Here is a 27,692-nt window from a genome sequence, read left to right on the forward strand (position 1 = left end):
TAATCAGCCATCTCCCATACCTAATAGCCAGTGGATATCTACGACACTGAAAGGAAATCAATGCAAACATGATTTCCTCAGTTTCAAGTAATCTTTGATGCCCTTTTGGCCAGCTGTGTTATATCATAATAGATATTTTAATAGCTTTTATCCTCTACACTTTAGGCAGCTAATTTTTCTCTTACATATCCAATTATCTCTAGTGAACATTCACCTATGGTTGTCCACACATTCTGTATTTGCTCCTTGAGAAACTATTCAAGTTAAATTATATTGCAAATTAAAGACAGTTACATTCTGTATGTTCCTTCTAGATTTGAAAAATAGGTTTTAAAGGCTTGTCAAAGTTTAGAAGAAAAAACCTTTCCATTAAAAAATCTTAGCTTAAAAAAATCATTTAAGACACCTTTTTCTGATCCAGGGTACTAATAAAAAGATTACAAATATACTACAATTTGACCAAGAAGACTCCATGAATATGCTGCTTTCGAGCATGCAACACCACTGATATCTGTCGAGTTCCAGGTATCAATGTATCCCAACCCCACCACGGTCCCTCCATCCCCGCCCCACCGCCCCCTATATTAACAACATTATAAAAAAAGGTAAAATCTAGAATTAGTGGCAAAAAAATCTTCACAGTAAACCGTTCAAAAACACTTTTTATTGTGGTCATTTCCGTGCGGTTCCTCAGTCGATGGGGCCCTGAAAGATGAGCTTGACGCAGTTGTCTCCGGTGAGCTGCGTGGCGCAGAAGGGGCAGGCGGCGTGGAAGGCGTGAGTGCCGTGAGGCAGCGGGATCTGGGCCCAGTATTTGGCAGTTTTCTCGGAGCACACGTGTCCGCAGGGGGTGAAGGCGTGCGTGGGGGGCCCGGCGTCCACGTAGAAGCCGGCCTCGCAGCCCAGCCACAGGGGCACGTAGCGGCCCACGGTTCTGCACATGGGGCACTCGCGCTCGTTCACCTCCGCGTCGCTGCGGTGGCCCCAGTTGTGGTAGCCGTGCACGTGGCCGCAGCTGAGGTAGGCCCAAGGCTGCTTCTCCTCCACGTCCTTCTTCTTCACCACGTCCTTGCGGGTCATGCTGGGGAAGGCCAAGGTGTTGAAGCCCACGGGGCACTGGGGCCGGGCGGCGTTGATCTCCTGCCGCAGAGCCTCGATGTGTTTCTGCGTCGGCGAGTGCAGGAGCCCGTCCGCCGTCCGCCACAGCAGCGTGGCCCCGCACAGGTCGATCAGGGAGCCGTCCTGCAGCACGTTGGTCTCGTTTTCTACCTGGTGGCAGGACACAAAGAGCTTTTACACACACTGGCACCGTGATGTTTTTTGAAAAAATCCCTTCGTCACCATGATATTTCTTGAAAAAAAAATCCCTTCGCCGCTGGGATTTCTTCTCCTGGAAAGCTGAGAAGCCTCCAAAAGAAATGTAAACAATGATCTGATTGTTTCTCCTTGTGTTTTGCTGCTTTGGAATGTGCTAGGTGATTGTTTGATTGTGAATTGTTTAAATTTATTGACCAATCACAGTCCAGCTGTGTCAAGGCTCTGAGGAGTCACAGGTTTTTATTATTCATTCTTGTTAAGCCTTCTGTCTGTATCCTTTCTCTATTTCTTTAGTTTTAGTATAGCATTCTTTTAGTACAATATAATATCATCAAATAATCAATCAGCCTTCTGATGTATCCTTTCTCTATGGTTTAGTATAGTTTTAGTATAGCATTCCTATAATATAATATAATAATAAAGCAGTCTTCTGATGTATCCTTTCTCTATAGTTTAGTATAGTTTTAGTATAGCATTCTTATAATGTAATTAATAATAAATCAGCCTTCTGATGTATCCTTTCTGTATAGTTTTAGTATAGCATTCTTTTAATACAATACAATATCATCAAATAATAAATGAGCCTTCTAATGTATCTTTTCTCTACTTCTTTCATATAGTTTTAGTATAGCATTCTTTTAATACAATACAATATCATCAAATAATAAATGAGCCTTCTAATGTATCTTTTCTCTACTTCTTTCATATAGTTTTAGTATAGCATTCTTTTAATATAATATAATCAAATAATCAATCAGCCTTCTGTTGTATCCTTTCTCTATTTTTTAGTATAGTTTTAGTATGGCATTCTTTTAATATAATACAAATATATCATCAAATAATAAATCAGCCTTCTGAGAACATGAAGTCAGATTCCCATCTCTTCCCTCCTCCTGGGGGCCTCACAAACACCACACAGACACCACATCACCTTTCTCAGTATTTAACCTGCTTAATTTTGTCTTATTGTTGTCCTGAATCCACCTCACCTCCTAACCTATATCTAGGATTATAATGAGCACTGCTCTCTTATTCTGTGCTTGTACAGGGGATTTGCATTTGCAGCTGCAATATAAGTTATTATACAGTCTTTGGGCCCCTGAGCACACATTTTTTTCCTCCAATATTGATTCTCTGTTCCTTTGTCATATTTCAGTAAGTCCTGATAGACTGAAGAAAAGACATGCCATTCCCTGAGGGCTGCATTAGCAGATTCTCTCCTGGAATTCTTTGCCCACATTACACTGACAGAAGCTGTTCACACAGTAAAATAAAAGTCCTTTATGGACTAAAAACTGCTACCCAGGACAGGCCAGCTGTCCTGCCTCTCAGAAACCATTTTTTCAGGGGTAGTGGCAAGGGTCAAGCACTTTGCAGAAGCATGAGCTCCCAGAGTGTGCCTCAGCAGCAGCACAGGTACCTGCATGGCTTAGCACTGCAGCAGACAGAATCAGCAGCTGAATTTCTCAGGTGACAAATTGGAAGTCACACAGGCTCAGCTTATGAACAATTAACCACCCCACTCATTAGCCCTCTTATTTAATGAGGTATTCCAAGCAAACACAGCCCCATCGTGCACTGCCTAAAGGCTTCTCTCTCATTAAAAGCAGGTACTTACAACATTTTCAGGGGATTATTATAAACACACATTGTACTTGACTGAAATATTCTTTATCTTAATGTCACAAACATATAAGCAATCCATGCCTTTGCTAACAGTTCATTAGTGATGAATATATATTAAAAAGGCTCTTTATAAAATTAAAGAGAAAAACACACCTACTGCCTGGCTTTATGCACAGAAAGTATGCAGAAAATACCACTAATGCAGAACAAACAGTCAAATACAAACAAATACATTAAGTAGGTCACATGAAATCATCACATCTGCCTAAGAATACTATGAATGACAACCAGTGTAGCATTTACATTTTAATCCAGTTTAAATTCACAGATTAACTATGGATCATCCTTGCACAAAACACCTCAGTGGTACAATACAGACTACAGATAAGAGGTCACCACTGCCAAGTAATTCCAGCAGAAAAATGTAGTGGTTCAAGTAGAGATGAGAGAAGCCTTGTTCTATTGCTCTTTTCAGATAATTCCTTCACATACAGCAAAACAAAAAGCTCCCCTCATATGCAACGCGTTCAATTCATTATACAGCCTGCATTTGGTTTTATGAACCCAATCAAGGAATACTGATCACATCAATACCAGTGTGCCATGCAATTTTATTTAAATGAGCATTCAACTCGTTTTGGATGCAGGGAGGGGGATTCATTTGTTTTGCTGTGCCTCTCTTTAGCAGCACTAAAAAGGTGTTTTGCTAACCACAAAGGCTGCAATTGCCACATCATCTGTCCAGGTCCCCAGGCAACATCTGCCTGCCACCATCAGTGTGACAGAGCAATTTATGTCCTGAAGGGTGTCTGCTGGAAGCAGAGCAGCCCAACTCCATTCCCCTAACTCCTTCTGCAGGCAGTTTTCTGCAAAGCCAATGGCAGAGTTGCAAAGTCAGTTAATTGAACTTCTCTCCTGGTTTTATGTGTCACAAGTCCCTGGCAGCTGAAATCTCTCACTTCTGGCAAAGGCAAAGCTCATCCTGCCTCACAGGAGAAAACAGGAATATACTTCCAGGGCTCCTCTTATCTTCCCAGTGGCAGGTAAATCTAACAGAAGCTGCCTTACCCAAACTGCCTTTGCACAAAAGTGGACTCTTCTGGTAGTACTGCAAAAGACAGCTCCCCATGCAGCAACTTCAGACATCCCCATGTCCCTGGAGAACATTCCAGAGATGGAGATTCCAGAGCAGAGTTTATTTTGCTTTAACACTGTGCTATTTCAGTTGGAAAAGTGGCATTAGCAGAAAGCTCTGAGTGTTCTCCCACACACTCAGGAACAGAACAGCAGTGCAAAATCTGCTGTAACACAGATTTACACACTCACAGTGCAACTGCTCAGGGCCAGCCACCCTGTACCTGCCTCCATTCAAAGCCAGGAAAACAAATACCCTGTGTCACTGTTGAGTCAGAAGTGACACTGATAAAGAGTGACACACTCCATGCATTTTCAGAAGGCCAATAACAATTTTATTAGGAACTCATTCCTTTTTATACTCTAGGTCTCCACAGGTGGACCTGATTGGTCCTTTAATTAAAACACCATCACCATTGGCTAATTATGAAGACACCCATTTGTAAACAACCCAATGGGAAAACAGCTTGTTACAAAACACCACCTGTGGATTGTTTCCATTTGATTATCATTCTTTCTCTCCAGCTCCCTGAAACTTCCCAGACTGTTTCATGGGAAAGCTGATCTAGCTTTCTGTCTCTCTGACAAGACTGTCACATCCACAGGACCCCTTCATTAATTTCAGTCACTTCCTGTTGGAGTTCTGGATGTTGAAAATTTTAGACCTTCTGTACAAACAGACTCTGACTTCCTGGAGAACACTTCATTTGACCTGAATTCATGGAACAGGCTTCCAAAATTGACTGATAGCACTGAGATTACGGGTGTGTAGTTGGTTAGAAGTGTGTAATATCACTGGGAGGAAAATTTAAGAGTTTGGGATTTTAGAATATACTAATAAATAGGAAGAAAGATAGAAGTATTAGGGCAGGTTGTAGAAGCAGGTTGTTCTTCTTTACCATCTTTCTTCTCCATGGGTTTGGGTGGTATTTTATAGTTGAAGAGGAAAGTCCACAGTGGGGACTTTGAGAGATTAGTTATTGAGTTAAAAGTGAAAATAATTTAGGTGTCATTTCTTAATTAGATAGTTTAGCCTTAAAAGACCTTGTAACAAGAGACAGTTAACCATTTTTGTGCCTTGTTAATGAAAAACTACAGAACTCACTGCTGTAAGACTGTGACACTGATAAAAAATAATAAACACCTGAGTCCGAACGCAAACTATCATCTCAAGTACCTTCAATCCCAACCTCAACAAAAATTAAAAATAAAAAAAAAAAAAAACAGAACCAACAAGTTCCCACTCACCAGTTTGCCCCTGTGCTGAGCAGACCTGGTCTCCCGGAGCGTGTAGACGTCCCCACAGACAGAGATCTCCCTCCACACCCCGGGCTTGGACTCCTCCGTGAAGCCTCCCTTGGGGTGCATCACCAGCACCCCGTTGGTTGTCAGTCCGTCCATGTGGCCATCAGGGTTCTTCCACTTGGCTGCTTTCTCCTGTGTGTGACAGTGACTATCAGAAATGCATCAAAGCAACCTAAAGAAAATCCTCTAACAGCTCCTAAAGTGCAGCCTCATTGTTAAAGACAATTATGACCACTCAGAGTCTCTGCTGGTGATAACTCAGGCACATAAAAATGCAGTTTCTATTTAACACTGCAGCTGGTGCATTGGAGTAATAAAAGTCTAATGACAGTACAAGTTATCAACAAGTACAAGGAGATTTGGGGGCTTGAATGTAACAGAATATAAACCAGAGCTTGCTTGTAACATCATTATTAGCAGTACTTACACCAAGAAATATATTTTTAGATGAGTCAAAGCCAGCTGCAAAGATCCTTGCTGTGTAGGGTGGGTTCCTGTCACAAACAATCCTGCAGGCAAATCGGGAGATGGTGCTCTGGGTAATCTGGGTTTCATCACTATTTTGATTTCCTGAAATAGTGTCTGTTACTACAAAGTCTATGGGGCTTTCTGTAGACCTCCCAACCTGCAAAAAACAATTAAGATAATGGTATAAATAGAAATACCCACAGAAATATGAAGCATTGAGGACACAGTTTTGCCAGGTTAATACTTTACTGATGACATCAGCAAACTTCTGTCTACTGAATTTTTGGATGTTAAGATCCAGCCAGAGTCTAACCTGTATTTCCACATTTGTCCCACGCAGAAATACAACACAGACGTGGAATGACAAATTTTCACTTACCACAAGTGATGTTCATGCTTGCTTGAAACAGATCAACACAGCTGATCTGTTTGATAATAGTATTGTCACCAAAAAAATGTATTATCACCTTGCTATTTCCTCATCCAACCACAGCAAATTACTTACCTCTACATTCTGTCAGTTGAGAAAGCACTAGCTTAGATTGACAACCTTTATTCACATTTTCCAGTTCCAAATACATTTGCCATGAAAATAAAGGACTTTTTTTAGACCCAGAACTTGGTTATTTAGATATGTCATAACAAAGAGTTACCCACCTTCATGTTTTCAGGATTTATAGTCCCAGAAAGAAGTGTTGTCAGGCAAAACCCACCCTATGTTGAAATTGGTTCCTAATCATGCACATGCACGACTAACAGAATTTTAAAACTTCTTGAGTTGAGCAGAAATGAAATACACCCAATAGTGTGTAGGAAGGAAGACTGAGTAGACTCAGTAGTAGACAAAAAGATTTTTCTGTCTTGTCAGCTAAAAATTTTAATTCCAAATCTGGAAACATCTGGGACAGAAAACTTCCTGACTACATGGATGGAAGGATCTGACTGCCAGACAGACAGTGAGGCTTTATCAATATTTCCACAGGCAAATTAGTGTTACACCAACTTTGAGCTTAACTGGGAGAGTGGAGCTGAGGAACAAGAAGTGGAACACAGTATTAATTTTACAGACACCTTGTGATCAAACAGAATTAGGAATACTCTTCGCTGAAATTACCTTCAGTTTTCAGGTATCTATACTGATATTAAATAACCTCCTCACTAAACATGATCTCATTGTCTCTCCAAAAGCTCCATTCTGCTCAGATCTTGATGGGGAGCCATGTATGGTTCTATCATTAACAAACATCTCTGCAAACTAAACCTGCTTTAAAGAAACATTGTTCAAGAGTCAAGGAAATGAGTATTATCCACACCTAAGCCTTGTCACAACTGGATTGATAGGAATAGTGCAGGGATCTCTGCTGTGCTTCTCCTTCAAGCTCTGTTTGCAGGCTGCAGTCTAACACATGGCAGAATTCCTGTCTCCAGTGACACATCCAGTTACTGGCTCCACATCCCAGGGCTCAGCACAGGCAGAAAATGGGATCAGCTCCCGGCACAGGAAATACTCAACAAGGCCTAATCAAAAGTCTACATTTCAATTTCTCACAGAAAGTGCCTACTAGAGTACCCAGGAGAGAGAGTTTAGAAACTATTTAATATGGGATATTCCTGATTTATAGAACTTGACAACTTGAAGCTAAATCTTACAAAGCAATATTCTTCTTCTTTTTGCAGTATTATTTCTACCAGGCTTCTATTTCCCATCCAAAGCAATTCCTGCTAAGAGTCAGCACTGAGCAGCAGCAGGAACGTCATGAATAACTTTTGACTGTTCTCCATCTGTACATGGAGTCTCTTAAAGGATAATCAATAACAAATATGAAATTAATTTGTTCATAACAAGTTTCTGCTTCTTGCAGTCTCTGAAATAGATCATTCTCTCAAAGCTTTTAGATGCAATTAGAGAAAAATCTGCCTCATTTTTCCTTAAAGGATGACAAAGCACACAAGTGTGTGCTCCCAGCCTTGCATCACACTAATCATTCACCATGAAATTCCAATTTCTTCAGATAGGAGCATTAAGATCTATAAACAGTGCATCTATGTGCTTTTTTACATCTCTAGAATGATACGTAGTATTTTATATAAACACTTCACATTTGTGTCACAAATATGTATATCCAAAATCAAATCTTTTCAATATTTGGTTTTCTTCCCTTTTCCAGCTGAGAAAGCCTTCTAGAGGATCAGTCTCATGTATTGTGCTACTTTTCAGCATTTGAATTTATTTGAAAAAGTGGCCTTCAAAATCTGGCCATTTTCTCAAGCTCTGTATTAAAGCATGAATTTGGGTTTGAGATCACCTGAAAAGCAAGTACCTAAGGAATAAATGCAAAACTTGATGCTATCAACATCCACCCTGCAGAACTTTCACCTCATCTGCAGCTGCAGGCAGACCACAGTCACTACAGACCCAGTCCATTATTCAGAGCTGCTCTTTACGCACTTCATTACTCATTTTTCTCCCATTTTCCACCACAGCACAGAAGACTTTCTTCTTTTGGCAACTTCAGGCTGTACTTTGGGACCCTTCTTGTTAAAACTGTGTCATCTGATTGGCCCAAGTTACTTCCAACAAGAACCCATAAATGTGCCAGGTGCTGCAGAGGCAGCAGGGTTGTGTCCTCTGCAGGTGATTGTTAAACTGTGTGAGAGGCAGGCTTTGCTGCTGACAGTAAAACACTGCTCCTGACAAGGCAAACTCTGCCAGCACAGAATTGAACAGCTGCAGGTTCTTGGGCTTCAACAGAATTTCACTCTGGTGAGAGTGAGAATTGGAGTCTGTGTCTTCTGAAGGGTCATTTTTCAGAAAAAAAATCAATGCTTTGTATTGAATGTACCTGCTTCTTGTATAAACTTGTGGTTATTTAGGGTAGGAGCTGCACATTTTGGGTTTTGTAGTGGCATGAGCAGATATAATCAACCCATTTTCACCCCATCAAACCATAAAGGAACAGGTTTAACTTCACCTAATGCATATCAACAGAATGGTTAAACTCTGAGGAAAATCTTCATTTATAGCAGCACATGGATGCTGGATCATATAGAGCCTGGGGAATGCTAGAAGAACAGATTTGTGCATTCTTTTTTGTAATTAAATGAAGAAATCTGACCTGGATGCCACTCAGATAAAGGTGCACAGCAGCATTTGCACACAAATTTCATAATATAGTTACATTTGAAAAACCCAAAAAACAAAACTACGAACAACACAGCAGAGCAACAGCTCAAGAAGCACAGTGGGAATAAAGAACAAAAAGCCAAGTGATTTGCCCAGGATAATACATGTTAACTGCAGTCAAAGTGGGGTCCTAAGGCTCAGGATAATCCTGTGGTCCAGGAATTATCCTTCCCTTTTCAACTTGCACATCCTACACAAGCCAAGAACACACATTTAAAAAGAAAGCATCAAACTCCAAGCATTGTCTGTCCAAGTGATGCCTGACCAACCATGAAACTCTGCTCTGTGGATCAACAGACATGAATTTTGTCATCAGGTACCACAGGGTTCCACTAAACATCCTCAAGGAACTTTTCTCCAACAGATTCATGAGAACAGTTACAATCTAATGGCTCATACAAATAATGGAAACCTCTTCAGCTGCTGTGGTGCTGCTTCAGGGGGGAATTATTGCCACAGTCCAGCAGAACACTCCTGCAGGCCAATGCAGGGAATGCAATCCTCAGGAAAGAGCCAGAGAGCAGAAACCTGAACCAGGACACAGCACTCGAGGTCACACTGAGATCAAGTCACAGCAGGACCCTCCCCACACCCCAAGACTGAAATGGTGTCTTATTCCCCAAAAAAGCTGTACCCACCACTAGGACATTGTGCAATAGATGTCTATAGAGTACGCCCAGAAAAAGCAGCTCTTCTGCAACTCTTTATTCATTTTTTACTGTACTCAAGAAGAGGAAAATTCCAGCTTTCAAAAATGGCTTTTCAAAATTTATATAGAGGAAAAAATTGTGCTGTAGCTACTCAAGAACTAAACAAGCATCACACAGTAACCCCAATGGATGGGTTACATTTTTCTTTCACTAGTCAACACAGAAAAACCTATTTCAGTTCATCCTGGCTGTTCAATCCTTCATTCTGCAGCAAATGAATAAGACTGGGTTTTAATCAATTCCTATTTGGACCTAATAGTTTCAGACACACTGGAAAATTTAATATAGAGCAAAACACAGAAGTCAAGAGAAGCAACAACACCTCCAAAGAGTTATTTCCTCTCTGTCAACAGCACTCAGCTGCTGACCCTTTTAAATATGAAAGGCTGAATGAGGAGGGATAACAATTCCTGGTGAGATGCTCTAGGTAACACAGACCTGACAGTCCAGAATAAAAAGGGTTGTTTGGCATGTTTGGGTTCTCCAAATTTGAAGTCTAAGTACACACAGGATTTCTGCTCTCTTTTAATACATAAACACAACCATGGCACAATAATAGCACTTAGGTTACTGGATTGGTAAATGATGCAGGCAAACACAAATGCAGGCAGGGGACACTGAGCACGTGCTGGACAATGGATGGGAGCTTAGAGAAACTCAGCCCACACCACCTGAGGGATCTGCACACCCCTCAGAACTCAGCATAATGAGTGAAATGATAAATATAATTTATCACTGCCTTGTCTCCCCTACTGCCCAGCTCCTTTTGCCTCCCTCCTTCCCCATCCCATGTCCTAGTCCTTCCACTTCCTTTTTACTCCAGCTACATGATTATCTGGAGGGGGTGGGTGTAATTCTGTGCTCACTCATGAACCCAAACAGAGCACACTTTTCTCTCCAGTACTGTTTGTCTTTGGAGAAAAGGCAGAGCACAATTAAAGGAGTAACTCAGTAAGAATATTAAGAGATGCTGCTGTGGGTTTGCAAAGAGCACAATAATGCAAAATTTCCAAGTGCTCCCATATATATAAATGCAGCTGGGTCAGACTGTGGAAATCCCCCAGGTCTCAGAGAATACCCAGAGGATAAGGCAGAACTGGGGTTTCTTATGTTGCTTGTAAAGAACAATCCAAGTATTTTAGAGCCTTACCTGAAACATGTCAGTATCTCTGTCATGAATATATTCCACTATAACTGTCTGGGTTCTGGATAATGTGTAAGAGATGCTGTGGTGGCCTTTTGAGCTGATTGCCTGTGGATAAAAAAAAAGTCTATTACACACAAAAATACTGTAATCAAATCATTTTTCTACATAAACACCTTTGCTGTGATCAGGAAAAGCAGTGTAGGGTAACATGTTATTACAAGGTTGGCTAAGCACATACAATAGGATTTCTTTTGTTTGTTTTTAATGGAAAACCCCAAACTGCACTCGTTTGTTTCTAGTTCAGAAGCACCCAATGCTTTTTTTACATTTTTATAGATATTTTTACATACAGAATATCATTTTTATATGGTATTCTGTGTGTAAAAAATATTGTATTTTTTCCAAACACCTTTTTTACTCTGAAATTATATTTAATTCCTAACCCTTGCAGCAACTTGTACCCTAGCAAAGACTTGGAGCTGAGGGAGCTTTGGCTTGTTTATTTTTGAAGTAAGTGAACAATAGAACTGATTTCCAGTTAAAAGCCAGGACTTCAGGTGAAGTAAATTTCTGGTTATATCAGGAAGAGCCCAGCAATTTTATATAACAGGTGACAAAATCCAGACTTTCAGTGTGGTTTTCCTCATTAAAGGGTACTTCTTACTACCTGTCAAAGTAGACTGGTGTCTACAGATATGGGATTTAGCATCAAAGATTAAAAAGGATTTCAGTATTTAAAAGACAAGAAGAGGACAGCTCCTGTTTTCTGCTTTATCTCACCCAGACTGAGGGAAACGAGCTGAGAAACTGAATCTCCTGGCTAACAGAGCAACAGATGTAAATATAAAGGTCCATATAACCACACACAATTCTGGAAGGTAATGACTGTTACTGCTCAGAAAACACTTTGCAGACACTTAAGCAATGAATTAATAAGTTAATTAAGGCTTTCTCCAGTTTTCAGTTAAGGGGATAATTTCCTCCAAGAAGTTCTCTCACTTGCTGCTTTCCTTTGTTCTGCTTTTCACCTTAAGAATTCACAGACAGGGATGGTTAAACTAAACAACTAAATATATTCTACTCATCTGCCTGCCATCCCTCACAAAAGCCTAAATTATGCCAAAGCTCCATCAATTATTGAACAAATCATTAAAAATCCTTCTGAATGCTGGAGGTATTAAAAACATCTATGTGCATACTAAAAGCCTACTAAGGGTTAGCAAGAGTATTTGACACAGAATTATTGAAAATACGTAATGGAAGAATTGTTTCTTGCAAACCTCATGCATTTACAACCATACAGTGTTTTTACAATGTGCCCCTTGCTGGAGGTTCTAGCACCTGCTCTAGTGGAAAATGCCCTTTCCAATGGCAGAGGGGTGGAACTGGGTCATCTTTAAGGTCCCTTCCCACCAAACCATTCTAGGATTAGGTAAGACAACCTTTCCCAGAACTTCTTTTCTGCAATAAAGCTTTTAACAAAATTTGAAGACAAAGTCTAGGCATTGTAACAGCTGAAAAGTGATGTAAACACACTTGGTAATCAGTAATAGCCACATTCTGAATTTCCCAGATCATTTATAGTGTTTTGTGAAAACCACTACAGTGGGAAGAACAAATGGCACCGAAATGCAGTTTGGATTAAGTCACTACACTCTGTGACCTGCCAGGACACTGAGCTCTGCTCTCTAAAGTTTCTCCTCTGTGCCTTTGTGACAACTAAGAAAGGGATCTCAAACCCTGGGCAGGTCTCAGGTGTTCCTAGGACATAAAAGAAATAGAGGTGTTCTCAGGATATAAAGAAATAAAGAAAAAAAGAATGAAATGAAATAAAGAAATCAACAGGAGACCATTACACCTTAAGTTTTAAGCTTAATATAACAATAATCAGTTCATACTCATATTACCAGCTATCACCATTTCAAAGATCAGAAAGCAACAGCTTTCCTACACAAGATTTCACTCATTTCCACAAATCTCTGCTGCAGCTGGAATCCAGCAGAGGACAGGGTGTAAATGTGACAGTCCTGACTGCAGCAGTGCCCACCAGCACCCAGGCAGGGACGTGTGGCCCAAGCTCATCCTGTGCCAGACAAGCTCCTGCATCACTTGGAAGCTTTGCTGAGAACCCAAGCTGAAAGTTTTAAGGTCTGATGGAAAAAACACAGAGGGAAACACACAAAAAGGACTTCCTGAATTACTGAGTCAGGTCGTGGCCTACGCCTCCAGAGCTCAAGGCTCAGATATATTAATAATACTGACCAGGGTCAGTGTGTCCTCTGAAATTCCAGGCTAGGACATAATCTTCTTTTCTCTGCGTGCTCCTTTCCCCTCCCAACTTTTCTTTCCCATCTACTCCCCCTCCTCTTTGTTTTCCATTATTTATACCCAGTTATTTTCAGTGAAGAAATGCTACATTTAATTTCCTGGAATTGTGTAATCATTTTTGGAAAAAGGCAAGAACGTTATGAGAAATGTTTCAACTTGTGTGCTTTCACAGCTTGCTCAGCACCAACAGTTACTCTCCAATTCAGACACTTTACAGATATTTTAAGTGCTGGTCTCAAAGCAATTGGCCACTTCCAAGTCAAAAACTAAAATTTAAAAAAGAGACAAGTAACAGTATTTTAGGAACTACACAAAACAGTGGAAGTTAAGACTCCTAATAAAACACTACTGCAAGTGGAATGCAGACACAGGCAAAATCATGAAGGATTTTGACTGCTTGAGGAAATATTGAACCACATTACTAGAAGTCCCAAAAGAGTCTGGAGACTGATTGCACAAATCTGGGGGGTTTTTTGCAACCAAAATAGTGAGTTTGCCTTTTTACTGCTTTTAGCATTGGAATTTTCCTGTCAGCAGGATTCCCTCCTCAAACCCCCTCGATGCTGTCACATAATTGCCCTGGTGTAGCAACTGCAGCGGGAGAAAAGCCCTGACTCCTACAAGAATTACAGCAGCTTCACAAGTTTGAACTGATAAATTCAGAGTTTCAGGCTGGACAACACCATGTCCACCTTCCAGGCAGGAAACAGGATAAGGAAAAACAAGAACTTGGCACTAAACTCCACACCTCTGCCTCCTCACCTCCACTCCAAGGCTGCCAAGATCCACCAGAGCAACACTGGCTATTTTCAAAGCTTTTTTTTAGAATCCACTAAGCTTTTGAATGAGTGGAATTGTAGAATCATTTGAATTTTAACACACCTTTAAGATCATCAAATCCAACCATAAATCCCAGGATTGTGGTTTCACCTGAGTAGTGAGGGAAGGGAAATCTTCCTTCAGGCACTTCCAGCATTTTGGACTCCTTTACTTGAGCAGTTTGTTCCTATTTCTCAGGTTCTTAAAAGTTTAATGAAAAATATTAATTGAACAGGAAAACAAAAAAGCAAACACCCTGAATTAGTTTCCAACAGATACAAATGCTGGAAAACCTCACTAACATCCATAGCCTGAGCCTACCAAGCCAATCCAGGCTGGACACAGAAAATTCCAGCCCTTGTCCAGCAGGAATGCTGGGGAAACACAGGCTGGGTGAATCCAGCTGTCCATACAACATTTGGTTTTCTACATTTAACTGTCTCAAGGTTCTGAGTTCAAGTAGCTCCCTTTGGAGAAAACAGAGAGCAAAGTGAAGGTGAACTGACAAAAACCCTGTGGAGGAGCAGGGGGAACAAACAGCAGCAAGAGATTTTTCCAGAATGATTCCACTGCTAGTGACTATGTCCATAGTGGGGCTGAGGGATTTTAGGAAGTCCAAATGCCAAATAAAGCAGGAGGGGAACCCTGAGTGCCACATTCTACATGGCATCAAGGGACAGATTTGCCCAGCACTTTTCCAAGACAGGGCTCATGTTTGCACAGCAATCCATCCAACTCCATGGGGCTTCCCACATGGAGGCTCCAAGCCTCAGTGGTGAGCAGGAAGATTCCTCCCTATTGCTCCAGGCAAACCCCACAGCTCCCCCCACTACCTCATGATTTGTGTTCTGGTGATTTTGGACCAAAACCGCCCAATTTTAACAGAGACCGAAAGGACCCATGACCTCACAACAACATGGCCCAAGCAAATGTTCCTTTTTTTTTATTTTTCAACTTTGCTAGTAGCTCAAGTTTCCAGTTATATCCTTCCTGCTGGCTGGAATTCCACTTGGCCTTGGTTTTTCCCCTGCCTCCTTACACACACTTTTTCATTCTTGCTCCTTTCTCTCCGTTTTGAGAACAAAACCTCGTTCCAGCACTTTGCCCTCACAATCAAAGCAGCAGCTAAAGGCTATGACTTACAAATCTGTCAGGTCTCAGAGGAGCCAAGATCAAATAGAGATCAAACAGAGTCTGCTTTCCCAGCAGCAACACTGCAACTCTGGCAGCCCCCGGAATATCTCAGTCCATCTGAATTCTTTGCTCTGCACTCACTCCCCCTGGAAAGGGGATGCTATCAGTTTTATCAGCATTTCAAGAAGGGAGAAAATCAAATTGCCTCACCCCATGTAAAGGCACCTCATAGATAAAGGGAATAAGAATATATAAAGGTTATATTAAAACCAGTGTTTCTTAGTGCTCTGCTTTTTCAGCCAAGATACAGAAAAAGGAGGGAACAAAACTAGAATTTAACAAATCTTCAACAGATTATCCCCAAGAGCAGAAATAGCTCTTTAGTCAGAATTTCCACCTTTTTCTCCTACACTGCATTTCTATCTGTGCTCAGCCAGATGTTCCCAGCCTGGGATCATGTCCTGGTGTGCCACAGCAAAGCCCTGCACACTTTGTGACAGTGCTGCTCATTCCCCTGAGCCACCTCCAGCCCTAGAGTTCAAGAACAGGTCAGGAGCTCACTGCACGATTACATCAACTTAACACTGTTAAGTCAATCCTTCCGTGTCAGGAGCCTGTCAATGAACTACAGAAGCAGATCCCAAAATTCTCAGAGCCTTTACTTGCAAAGCTTGCAGGGAACAAGTCTAATCCACTTCTAGAAATAGAGATTTTATTGCTTCCTCCTGGCTTGCACACCATGCTCCCAAGGAATAAAAAAAAAAAAATCCTCTGCATTTGGAAATTTGAAATGAATTCCCTTGTGGTAGGTGAGCTCCCCAAAGAGGGCAAGAGGGACTTAACGTTATTACAGTCACCAACTCTTGTGCACTACAGCAGAAATAAAAGCTAAAATCCATTAAGAAAGAGGCAGATGTCTCACAGGAAGGGCTGCTTCATCAGAATAGGATTTTTAGTTTAGTTAATTAGGTTGGATTAGGACAATAAAATGATTTATGGGAACACTTTAGTTTTCTTTGTTGGTAGCTGAGCTGACCGACACCACAGTGACGTGTTTAAAATTAATGACAGCAGAGCCTTCATGAGTTAAATGCTTTCAGACTTGGCTGCCAGCCTTCCATTGCTTTTATAAAAAGAGAACACAAGAAACACTCAGGGATGTCAGACAAAAGATCTTGCAACTTAAAGGAAGCTTTAGCCAGCAAGGAAGGAAGCCTTCAAAAGTGAAGAACACATCCCATTTCCACTGGATTTTTGGACAGACTGGCTGCCAGAGCCAGCAGACTCTGAGTTATCATAAGATAACCCAACAAAAGCTCCTGAGCATGAGCCACTGATATCTTACCCACATCAGAAAAGCATGTCCACCACTTGGGAAGTTTCCCAGCAAATTAAGACAAATGCCAATTCATAGATCATGAGCTAAAGACTGTTTGCAATTTTACTCTGTCTCAAACCTAACAGTAATTGCCCAGAATTGCTGCTTCTCTAAGACAGCATTTCAATAAACTTACACTGACCTCTGCCTACTGCTACAGCCATTATATATATACTGTAATTTTCCTACAGCCTTCTGCAAAGGACACATTATTATGGAAAACTTAAGGGTTTAATGTGCCTGTAGGAGAGACTGAAATATCTGAATCAACCAGAACCACTGGCCCAGCTCTTTTAACTCTGCATCTGCTTCCTGCACAGCTCCATACAAGCCCATTCTTCCAGGATTTTCCCTTTCTTTATAAACACTGCAACTGCAACAACATCTATGCAGTCATTTTTGAAATATCAATGTTAACACCTTGTCTGTCTCTAATACTTCAGCTGTCAATATTCTCTTGACAACTAAATGAGTATTAGGAAATGGCCAAAAAAACGACCAAGAGCCAGTAACTGCATGTAGGGAAGGAAATGTGCCACCCCAAAGAAATTAAATTTTGTCACTTTGAAACAACCTATGTGTGGCACTGTCTGCAATCCCTGTCAAAATGAACAAGTTGAAGCATGAAAATAGCAGGTCACCTACCCCACTTCACTTTCCTGAATGCAGATCACCTCCCAAAACTCAAAGCTCAGTGACTACACAGAAACAAAGTCAGCACAGTGTGGTTTTATTTACACTTCACATTTTTATGGCTTCTGAAGCACTCCCAAGTTTGTTCTGTGCACCCTTTCCTGCTGAGGCTGGAGGGGACAGAAGGGACAGCACATTTGTCTGGAGCACACATCAAAGCCATCTGCTCCAAGTGCACATGTGAGGTTGTGTGTTGCCACTGGAGCACTTCACCATTTATCAACTCAACAGGCAGATGTTAAACCCTTTTGTCCATTTGCTGAATCTGTGTTGTTTTAGACGAGCAGCCAATACCACACACAGCACCCTCTCTAGAGAGGCAGCATCAAAACATGTCATTCCCTAATTCTCTGGTTGGGTCCTGCTGCAAGGAAGGAGGCAGAAAGGGAAAAGTTTCCTAGATAGGAAACTTTCTAGTTTTTCCTAGATAAGCTACTGCAAAGCTAACTCAGGGCTGATAAGACACTTGGCTAAACTCTGCTTTTCAGAAGAATGTAGAGTAGGGTACTCCTCAAACAAAAAGGAGTATTCAAAACATCTTCAAAATGCACAGGGGGTGTTGGTGAAAGTGCACAGATTGAAGTTAGGGGTCCAAACCATCATTTTTGCAGCCACTGACCAGACCAAAGTCCCTCCTCATTCCTAGGACTCCTGACCAGCTCTACAGCTCAGTTGTTCCCCCAAATCAGTAAAAGCAGCTCAAAGTAGACACCAGTTTATACCAACACACATCAACTTCATGACACAGTAGCTCAGGAGTTGCTTTGTAAATCACCAGCTTTTGGTGGTTGTGAACCAACACTTTACAGAACCAACCTATGAATCATTTTCTTCTGCCTAATCTCACTTTTTCACTTTTGCAGCCCTTAAGATCTTTCTTCTCTCCTTCCATTTTCTTCTGCCATGTTCAGTAACAATACATTACAAGTGATCTTTCATCCATCTTTGGAATTATCTGTGGTTTTCCTCCTTTAGTCAGTTTGCTGAATTTCTCCCCCAAACAGACCAGAGCCAGAGACAGCTCAGAGGCATCACACAAAACTGCAGCAGCGTCAGATACATCAACTACCCAAAGCATAAATCATCCTTCCCAAAATCCAGAATGCTCCTCTGGACACATTCATGCCTGCACATTGCTGTGACACTTTCTAGCACAGCTGCTCTAGAGCTGCCTGCTGGGAACCCTGTGTTGAGGGCAATTCCAGCTGCTTTGGAGCCTCAGGAGACATTTCTGTTTATCACTGTGCTATGCAGAGTTTCATCTGTTTCATAGGAGACCTTCACTGGTGTTGTATCAGACTGTCACATGCAGATTTTTGGCAGTTTTGCATTTTTTTTATATTTCCAGTTAACAATAACTTTTCCATACTTAAAAAAAAAAGAAGTCACACTAATTCTTATTTATTCCAGCAGGGATTCTCTTTTCATTGTCTTAACTGATCACTACAGACTATATGGGGATCCTTCACTGTATCACAGATTAGACTTCCATATTCTTCTCAGTACAGATTACACTCAAATTATTTAATAATTTTTGGACACCAGTGAGACTTTCCCTCATGTGTGACTTTTTGTAAAGCAAAACTTCTGACCCCAGAACTCCTGGCATTAATTTCCTAAGAGTAGGATTTCTCCAGGAAGACTACAGATTTAAACATGAAGGCATAAACATGATTTTGTCACTGCAGCTGGATCACATCCCCAAATCTCTTGACACACCCACAAAAATATCAGTAATTAGAGAAGGATGCAACAGTGTTTGTAACTGAACATTCTGGTGCCAACAGTCTACAATTCATTTATACACATCAGAACAAAAGCAGCAGATGCCTGGCTACACTCATGTATTTGGGTATGCCAAGCACACAAAATAGCCACAAATTAGAATCCTTAACTAAAAGCCAGACAAAAAAAAAAAAAAAAAAAAAAAAAAAAAAAAAAAAAAAAAAAAAAAAAAAAAAAAAAAAAAAAAAAAAATAGTGCTAAAGTCCCCTCAAGGGCTTCTATCAATCCACAGCCTGAAAGATTTGTACACTCAGCTCATCAGCAGTGAATGCTTCTGTGAATCAAAGCACCCCTGAGCACCAAGCTGTGCCTGCCTGCCAAGGAGAGCACACAATAACACCAGGAGAAGCTGCAGATCATCCCACAGCTCCCAGAATCCATAAACTGCATCTGACATGACTCAGTTCTACATTAAGACAGCCAAAGACTCTCCAGACAGTTACCTTAACAGACCTGTTAGGCAGCTGCACAAAACTCTCTCAAGAGGATGGGGGGGAAAAAAAGGCAAATTCTTCTTGCCAAAAAGCCATTCAGTGCTTCTAGAAAGCAGTTAAGATTTTATAGAGCCTATCAGGGACAGAAGCTGCTTTCTAGAAATCACACTATGGAATATTGGCAAGACAGAACAAACCCAAAAGCAATCAGATTATTTTTTACTGGTCTGGGATTGCTGCAGGAACTGCAACAAGTCATTGCAAATTGGACTTTGTGGCAATTTCCTCCATGGAGACTTTCAATAATAAAAAACTATCCTGTAAAATAGTTCAACTGGTGCTTGAACCAAGTTAGGCAAACTTGACAGTAGCTCTGGGCAGAAGTATGTTAAGCCCACTTTTCAACCAGAGCTTCCTTACTGCAAGGGATTTCTGGGGGGCAGAAGGCACAAAACAGGTAAATCTGTAGGATCTGGCTCCTACAGGGATAAAAGGGATGATCTGACCTCTCAGCTCACTAACAAGTTAACAGCCCACATCTTGCATGGGGGGAAAAAAAAAATTATTTTGGGCTTCTTTAGCCCTACAAGTGCACAGCAAACACAGTATTTGTAACCTTTCCAGTTCTCATTTATACACATTACCAAGCATCTTCCTGGGCAAAGTTCAGAGCTTACTCACATTCCTTACACACAACTTAGTGTATTTAAAAACACACACACTCTGAACTGTGTTTAACTGAGCTATTTAAGTGATTTAAGTCAACAAGATAATACATAAAACAGCAGTCAGAATTAAATCCTGATTTATGTGCTGCATGGGAGTTGAAAAATCAAGTTGCTAACAAGTGGGAAGCAAGGAGCTTTCCTCTCCACATGTGCAGCTGCCAGGCTCATTCCAAAACATAAGTGACTGTAAACCCCTCTGGTGCTGTCTCTGAACTGTGCAAAAAAAGGCTGGTCCTGATTCCCAAACCTTTCTAAATTATACAAGGGATTAAAAAAAAAGACCATCTCTGCAGCCAGGAGGTGTCAGGGCTCTGGGGGATGTGGGACGAGCACTGCCTCCCCACTCTGCAAACTGAGAAACACTGTGAGAAAGCAAACCCCATTCTCAGTCACTCACCAGAGCTACAACAAAGTGCTTACAACCAAATTTAGGATTCATTATCCAGAATGTTTTGTCCCTGAGTGTTACTCCAGAATTTATCCAAGATACCAGCCAGGTTCACAAAACACAAGCAACAGCAGCAGAGCGAGGTTCAGCTGAAAGCCACACATTTAACCTCAGCATCTTTGTGTGTTTACTGAACTTCAGTGTAGAATGAGGGATTGGGGAAAATATCAATACCAACAGCACACTATTGAGCAAAGCAAGCACAAAAGAACTGGCTGACAGCACTTGAGCCAAAATACAGGTCATGTCTGCCACTAAACAGCTTTGATAGCAGTGTGCAGCCAAAAGGAATTTATAGGAGAATCCACCACAGTCACTTCCCAGTACAGGTTGGATATTAAGAAGTTTTTTACAGAAAGAGTGATAAAGTTCTGGAATGCTCTGCCCAGGGAGGTGGTGGAGTCACCATCCCTGGGTGTGTTTAAAACAGACTGGATGTGGCACTGGGGGCCAGGGTCCATGATCTTTAAGGTCACTTCCAACCTGGTCATTCTGTGAATTCTGCTGTAAATGTGCCACATCCTCAGCCCCCATGCCCAGAGCAGAGGGCTCTGCCCCATGGTTTATAAAATCATGGGATTGTTTAGCTCCATTTCAAACCCCAGGGTGTGAAAGGGCGAGCACAGGGCAATTAAGAGGCAGGAAAATTCCAATCTGCAGACAGGCCTTCACAGAGCAGCCACATCTGCTTCTCTCCCATCAGATAAAGACCACCACAGCCCATTACTATTCTGAGTTGGTAGCAAAACCCTTCCCTTTACAGCTTTGGAATGGAATAAATTTAGCTTACTCTAGATTGTACTGAAGGATATTCTGCAGCCCAATTCCCAGTGTTCAGAGAAAGTAATTAGAGGATTAGTGGCCTCTATTGCTCTCCCTTCCTGTTATTTTCATTGTGTTCTCAAATTTGAATCTTCTGTCGTTTTTCAGTAAGATTGATACAGACAGAGGAGAGGAAGGGAAATTTATTTCCCTAAAATTTAAATCTATCATGCCAGCTTAAAAATTCAAGCCACAAAGATTCATTTTAAAATTTATGATCCTGGAATTTGGGTTTAGCAGGCTCTACTAGATGCATCCACATCAGGAAATTACCACTTATCTTTTCTACAGTTTATTAAAATTTAAAGCAAGCTTTACAGGCAACTTGCTTTCTATTCATATGTAATGTCAGATAAGAGAACAGCTCATCAGAAGCTCTGCACTTCACACAACATGATTTCACCACTGATATGACCTGCTTTGCCCCTCTCCAAAACAGGCTGGCTCAGGCAGAAGTGAAGTACAACTCCATCCCATATTAGCACTTTTTTCCCAGACCCAAATTATCTGAACACACACACAGACAAAGATTATAATATTTAAAAATATACTTTTAATTTTTTTTTATTTTAAAAATAAAGAGGTAGAGCACAAATCTAATGTTGCAGGAGCAAAATTATGGGATATGTCACTATTTCTATGAAAAATACAATTTTCCCAGTGGCAGGTGGGATTTGGGGCTTTATACTGAATGAAACAAACACTGAGTAACAGTCTTAAATAATGACACAATGCACACAATGCACTTAGCAGGCCCACAGTGTTAATAAGGCACAGTTTTAATTAGGTTTACAGAATATTCAGTGCTTTCTAGGATAAAGCAGCCCACATTTATGTGGAGAACAGGTTTATGAAATTACATACAACAAAAAGCACTTCAAGGACCTTTTTTTTGTCCCTCAGCATGCCTGGGTAGAAGTTCTTGACATAAAAATTAATTGTGTTTTCCAATATTAACTGATTTACAGTATGGTTTTAATTTGGTGTCTTAAATTACTTGATTTCTTAAATCAGTTGTTTAAGCTAGGTTTTAGCAAGGAGGAAGGAAAATCTTTGCTGTGTTGATTCTCCTGGCAGAGCTCTGAATCCCAGTCCCATGCCAGGTAAGGGTATTTAGCACCCAGCACTATCAGGCTGCCCATAATAAAGATGATATATGTATTCAATATTATTGCTTAATTTAAGAAAAAATCATGAATTTACACACATGATCCTGAGCAGTATTTGATATGTTTCAAAGCACTTCACTATCCACAATTTTATAGCTTTACTGAGAGCAGGACTTGGAACAGCCACTACACATTTCACACACAGCTCAAGAGATCACTGCTTACCCATCCATCATTTTTATGCTGGAGATAAGAAGAAAAAAAATTTCCCTTCTGCAACCCTCTGGCAAAACCCCCATTTTGACTTTCCAGAGAGCTGTCCCATAAATCCCAGAATCATTTAAATCATTTCCCCTGTCCCCTTCCTCTGCACCAACCTCCATCTCCAGACCTACCTGCCCTTTACAGTCTCTTCACTAAACACCTACTGACAGCTGTTACATGATTGGCAAAACATGTATTATATTCATATATATATAAAATTAAAAACACTGAAATCACATGCTTTGGGTGCAATTTTAGTCACATTCCTGTGCACTTCTGGAATACCTGGATGATATCCAGAGGAAGCCCCAAGACACTGTGGATGAGTGAATTAAGAAGCAGCTCTGGTGACTCCTTGGAGCAAACACTGACTACAAATAAATTATCAAATCATCTCATGCAGGCTGTAGAAAAATCATGAGTAATCTGTTTTTTGTTGTTTTTTTTTTTTAATAAACAGCAGTGGTTGTGAAGATCAAATTGCAAGAACTCTGCCACCACTCTGCTGAGCTAAGAAAGCAATTTAAGAATAGTAACCGTGGGAATCTGCACTGAAATCAATTGATTCTTTCACAAGGTATGAACTGTAAAGCTACAAAACCCAGCAGGAAGCCTAATTAAAGACAACAGATGAAAATGGAAATCCAGATCAAATGCCAGATTAAAAAAAATAATTAAGAGCTTACATATTTTTAGAGCAAATATTATAAATGGAAATCCAAAAAGATAATCTCTTCAAAGTCAATATAAATGAAGAGTATATTTAAATTCACATTTAATATAATTATAACTGAAAAGAATTTATCCATTTTTCTAACAACCACCCAGCAAGCTGGTACAGATTCACTGATCCTTAAAAACAAGAACTTAATAGCACAGCAATGCTGCAGAAATGCAGACCACAGAGTGCAGTGCCAACATAAAAATTCTTTTAACCTACAAATAGTACACCAATAGTTGGCTTAACTTAAAGAATTCCTTTCAGAAAACTGCAGCAGAGCCTCTCTTGGCTTCCACAAACATTGAAGGAAAGGTTGGAGTGTCTCAGTAACTGAATGCACTCCCCACTTCCTGCAGCCTGACTTCCAACTACCTCTGTCCCAGTTATCTTGTCCTATCAAAACATTCATTTTTGCATTGACCTTCCAATGTTTTATTAAATCTCTGGGATAATGGCATGTATTCTTTAACAAGCAAGGTAATGTGTAGAAAATATTTCACACCTAAAAGGTGTTTTATTCAGCTACATTAACCCATCCTGCTCTCTCAACCTCTACTATTATTATTAATACAGCTATTACAAGTAATAGGTAATTCAGAACACCTTTTATTACAGTATCTCATTTTGACCTTTTCATTTCTGTATGTGGCAACTGATATAAAATTATTTCCACTCAGGAGATTTGCCCTCTGATTGTTAAGTCAGGTCAGGGAGTGTGGAAAACAGGGATTTTAAATGATGGCACAGAAGCCATAAACCAAAATTTGTGGTTGATTATAAACTACATTTTACACTTTATACAGCATCATTCCAAATTTACAATTCCCCAGATGAAACAAACTCGAGTTTGAGGTCTTTTGGTATTGGATTTTGTTACTGAGCCTCTGTAGGAGTAGCAAATAATCCCTTAAATCTCACATCTGCTTTGCCTAATGAAGCACCAGGAACAAAAGGCCCCAAGAGCTGTGAGGGTTTCCCTGCATCCATCAAGGCTCAGGGCTCTCACCCCCTTCCCTGATGTCTCTGCAGACAGAGCTGGAGCTACAAATCACATATGGGCTCTAAAGATGGGATCTGCCTTTAATCTTCCCACACTAATGCTTCCCAGGTTTGTTTTTTTTCCCCACATTATGTACACAGAGACTTTCCTCTCACTATGAGCATCATCATTTTCTACACCTAAAAAAAAAAAAGGTTCCATTTTAGCACTTACTCACAAACAGCCCTAATTTATTTTTACAACAGCCATTACCCTCCCATTCCACACACTGCACACAGTGCCTACTACAACACACAGGAACATTTCCCATCATTTTCAAAACCCTGCAGTTACTGGGATACAACTCACTCCACCATCCACCCAGACCCTAAAGACAACAGTGAACACCTGCTTCAGAATAACCAAATACTTTGGCACACTTAATATTTTCTCCAAAAGACCACAAAGAAAATATAATTTATATTTTTAAACAGAATTACCTAATCAGGTTAAATTTTCCCTATACCAGCTATTTTTCAAAGTCATCCTGTTGTCCCCCACATTGGTTTAAATGCATCACATTTGGCTAAAACATATCAATCTGCTTCATGCTAATTTGATTTCATCAATGAAGTGTAAAATACACTAAATTAAAAGGAAACCAGATTTCTTCAAAGAAATCAGTTTTCATAGAGCAGCATGTGGAAATTCCTAGGCAGCTGCTGGAGTTCAGAATCAAACTGAGGCACTTTGTGCCAGGTTTCTTGGGCAGTTGTGGTGGTAACTCGTGCAACAGCTCATTTCAGCTGCCAGTTTTCATTTGCTGCTATTCCAGGCACAGTCTCCCCATTCCCTCCTTCAAATCAGTTTTGCTACTCCTGTTTGAATCCACTCCAGCATTTCAGAATCCTTCTGAACACTTGACAGCAGATCTGTACTGGATAACACAGACTCTTCAATTCCACAATTCCCTGCTCATCCCAGTCCAGAAATCCATTTTTACAGAATTCCATTTTTACCAACTGGAGACAACTCTCCTTTCCAAGGCACAGTCCCTGTTGCAATACCAACAGGCCATACTGAAATCCTCCATATATTTCACTTTGCTAGTATTTTGGTTATAGTTAATTCTAACTAATGTGGCTTTTTAGAAAGCCCATTTTTAAATGTGCAAACCACTCAATGCAGCTGTTTCATTTTACTTACCCTTCTAACGCTTTAACTGCTACCAGTTTTATCAAATGAAATTTATGGGGTTTGTTATTTGGTGTTTTCTTTGTTGTTTTTCAAAGGTTTTCTTTCATGTGATGCATTCAATGCTAGAAAATTGCTTACTACTATGGAATCCCATTAGTAACCAGCTCAGGAATTGCAATTTCACAAATAATTTACCAGGATTTAAATTAATTAATACCCAGCTGATAACAGTGAAGATAATATCACCTAAAGCTCTTTTCCATTTCTCTCTTTCTGACTTTTCATCCCAGTGTTCAGTGGTGCACATTCCCATCCTGCACAGGGACCTACCTGGTCTCTCGTGTTCCCTTTCCAGCTCTCAGAGGACCATTAAAGCTCTTCAGGAATTCCCCACTGCTCTCACTCCAGCAATCAATTACCAAGCCAGCAGGTGCTCTCTCCCTCTCTCTTTAGCCACTTAGGATCCTTGGGAACACACTCATTTAGAAAATGGTATTTCTAGGAAGCCCTCAATAAACCAGGAGTCACCTTATAACCCTGCAGTGAACAGGCACCTGCTGTTCTGCTGTTTTCCCCAAATACAGGGAGAAAATGTGTGCAGAGGGAGGAAAAGGCAGCAGGGAGGTGCTGTGCAAGCTTTGGGAAAGGCACAGCCAGGCTCTCTCCCACTCCCAGCAAACTCAGAGAATGCCTCATTACAGAAAAGGGATCCAATCTAACCCAAATGGATGGGGAACTGATCCCCCCCTCATGAACACGAGGATAAATAGTTTAGAATTCCTCATTTCCTCTTTACTGCATCCTCATACACTTTCTCAAAGTGTCCTTTATTATACCAACATCTCATTTACACTCAGCAAGTCACAGAGATGTCAGATTCCTCACATTATTATGTAGGCAAGCAAGGAATTTTGGGAATGTAGGCAAGCAAGGAATTTTTGGGACTAGAGCCTGCTAAATGAGTTTCTCCCATTTACTGCTTACCCCAGGCTGTTCACCTCGGTACTTTTCCTTGTCTTCAAACGCAGCCAAAAATTCCACCTGCAGAGGGTTGGAGTCATGCCTCTCATAATTCACCTGCCATTGAAATGCAACAAAATAATGCACAACACCAGAGCATTTAATTCTCACTGGTTTTGGTACATTTTCTCCCCCCTCCCCTTGCTGAGAGCATCTGAGAAATTCAGGATTTGCATCTTGCCAAATCTATATATTGACATACTCTCTTTTAAGTAAAATATTTTGAATAGATCTCCCCACATTACCACAATTTCTAAAAATAAATATTGAACAATAGCTAAAGCTCACTTTCCAGGCAGAGAGCTCTGAATTGCAGGTAGCTACTTAAGTACATTCTTTTCAAAATATTATAGACATTCCCTTAACAAGGAGTTATAAATGCATGACTAAACTATTCTGTTCCCCTGACTTGCACTCAATACTTAAATGCTGGTAAAGATATCACTATGAAAAAAGAACTATGTCCTACTAAAATATATGAGCCAAAACAGCATTTATTTGTTAAAAAAATATTTAAAGGGTCTTGAAACAACAAATGAACAACAGAGACAATTTTCTGCAGTGCAAAGTATAAATGTAAGACAGTTTTTGTGTCCGTAACCAAATATATCCTTATTACAGTTTTGTGCTGCCACTCAAGCCTCAGCTTTGATAGCTAAAATAGTCAAATTAAAGGAGGTTTAAGTGTTATGAGAAGACAAAGCACTACCTGAAGAAGGAAATGTTACTATGAAGTGTAACTAACAGTCTGGAGGGTCTCAAGTATTAAGTACTTGCCCTCAGGGTTGGATCAGCAAATCTAAAACTTCAGGAAAGCCTGCTTAAACCCACACTAGTCCATCATGAAATTGTTGTTAGAGGCTTTAAGAGTTAGAGCATTATGTGCCTGTCAAATTGCATTAAGCAATATTAGAAATAGAGCAGTTTAAAGCCATTTTGGGG

General features: G+C 40.5%; 1 protein-coding gene across 2 annotated transcripts in view; it reads right to left on the reverse strand.

Annotated features, from left to right (window-relative positions):
• Positions 1–594: 594 nt before the first annotated feature.
• Positions 595–27,692, reverse strand: part of PELI2 (pellino E3 ubiquitin protein ligase family member 2) — a 66,545-nt gene continuing 39,447 nt past the window's right edge. Inside the window, exons 3-7 of one of the 2 annotated variants that reach the window (XM_036384939.2) lie at positions 26,715–26,807; positions 10,895–10,996; positions 5,810–6,007; positions 5,326–5,514; positions 595–1,269 (exon numbers count right to left, since the gene is read on the reverse strand). In XM_036384939.2, the coding sequence (XP_036240832.1) occupies positions 691–1,269; positions 5,326–5,514; positions 5,810–6,007; positions 10,895–10,996; positions 26,715–26,807 (1,161 nt within the window). In that variant the 3' untranslated portion in view covers positions 595–690. The remainder of the gene's footprint in view (positions 1,270–5,325; positions 5,515–5,809; positions 6,008–10,894; positions 10,997–26,714; positions 26,808–27,692) is intronic. The other variant, XM_036384940.2, reaches the window with a different exon arrangement.

This window comes from Molothrus ater, chromosome 6 (assembly GCF_012460135.2).
Source record: "Molothrus ater isolate BHLD 08-10-18 breed brown headed cowbird chromosome 6, BPBGC_Mater_1.1, whole genome shotgun sequence".
Taxonomy (NCBI): domain Eukaryota; kingdom Metazoa; phylum Chordata; class Aves; order Passeriformes; family Icteridae; genus Molothrus; species Molothrus ater.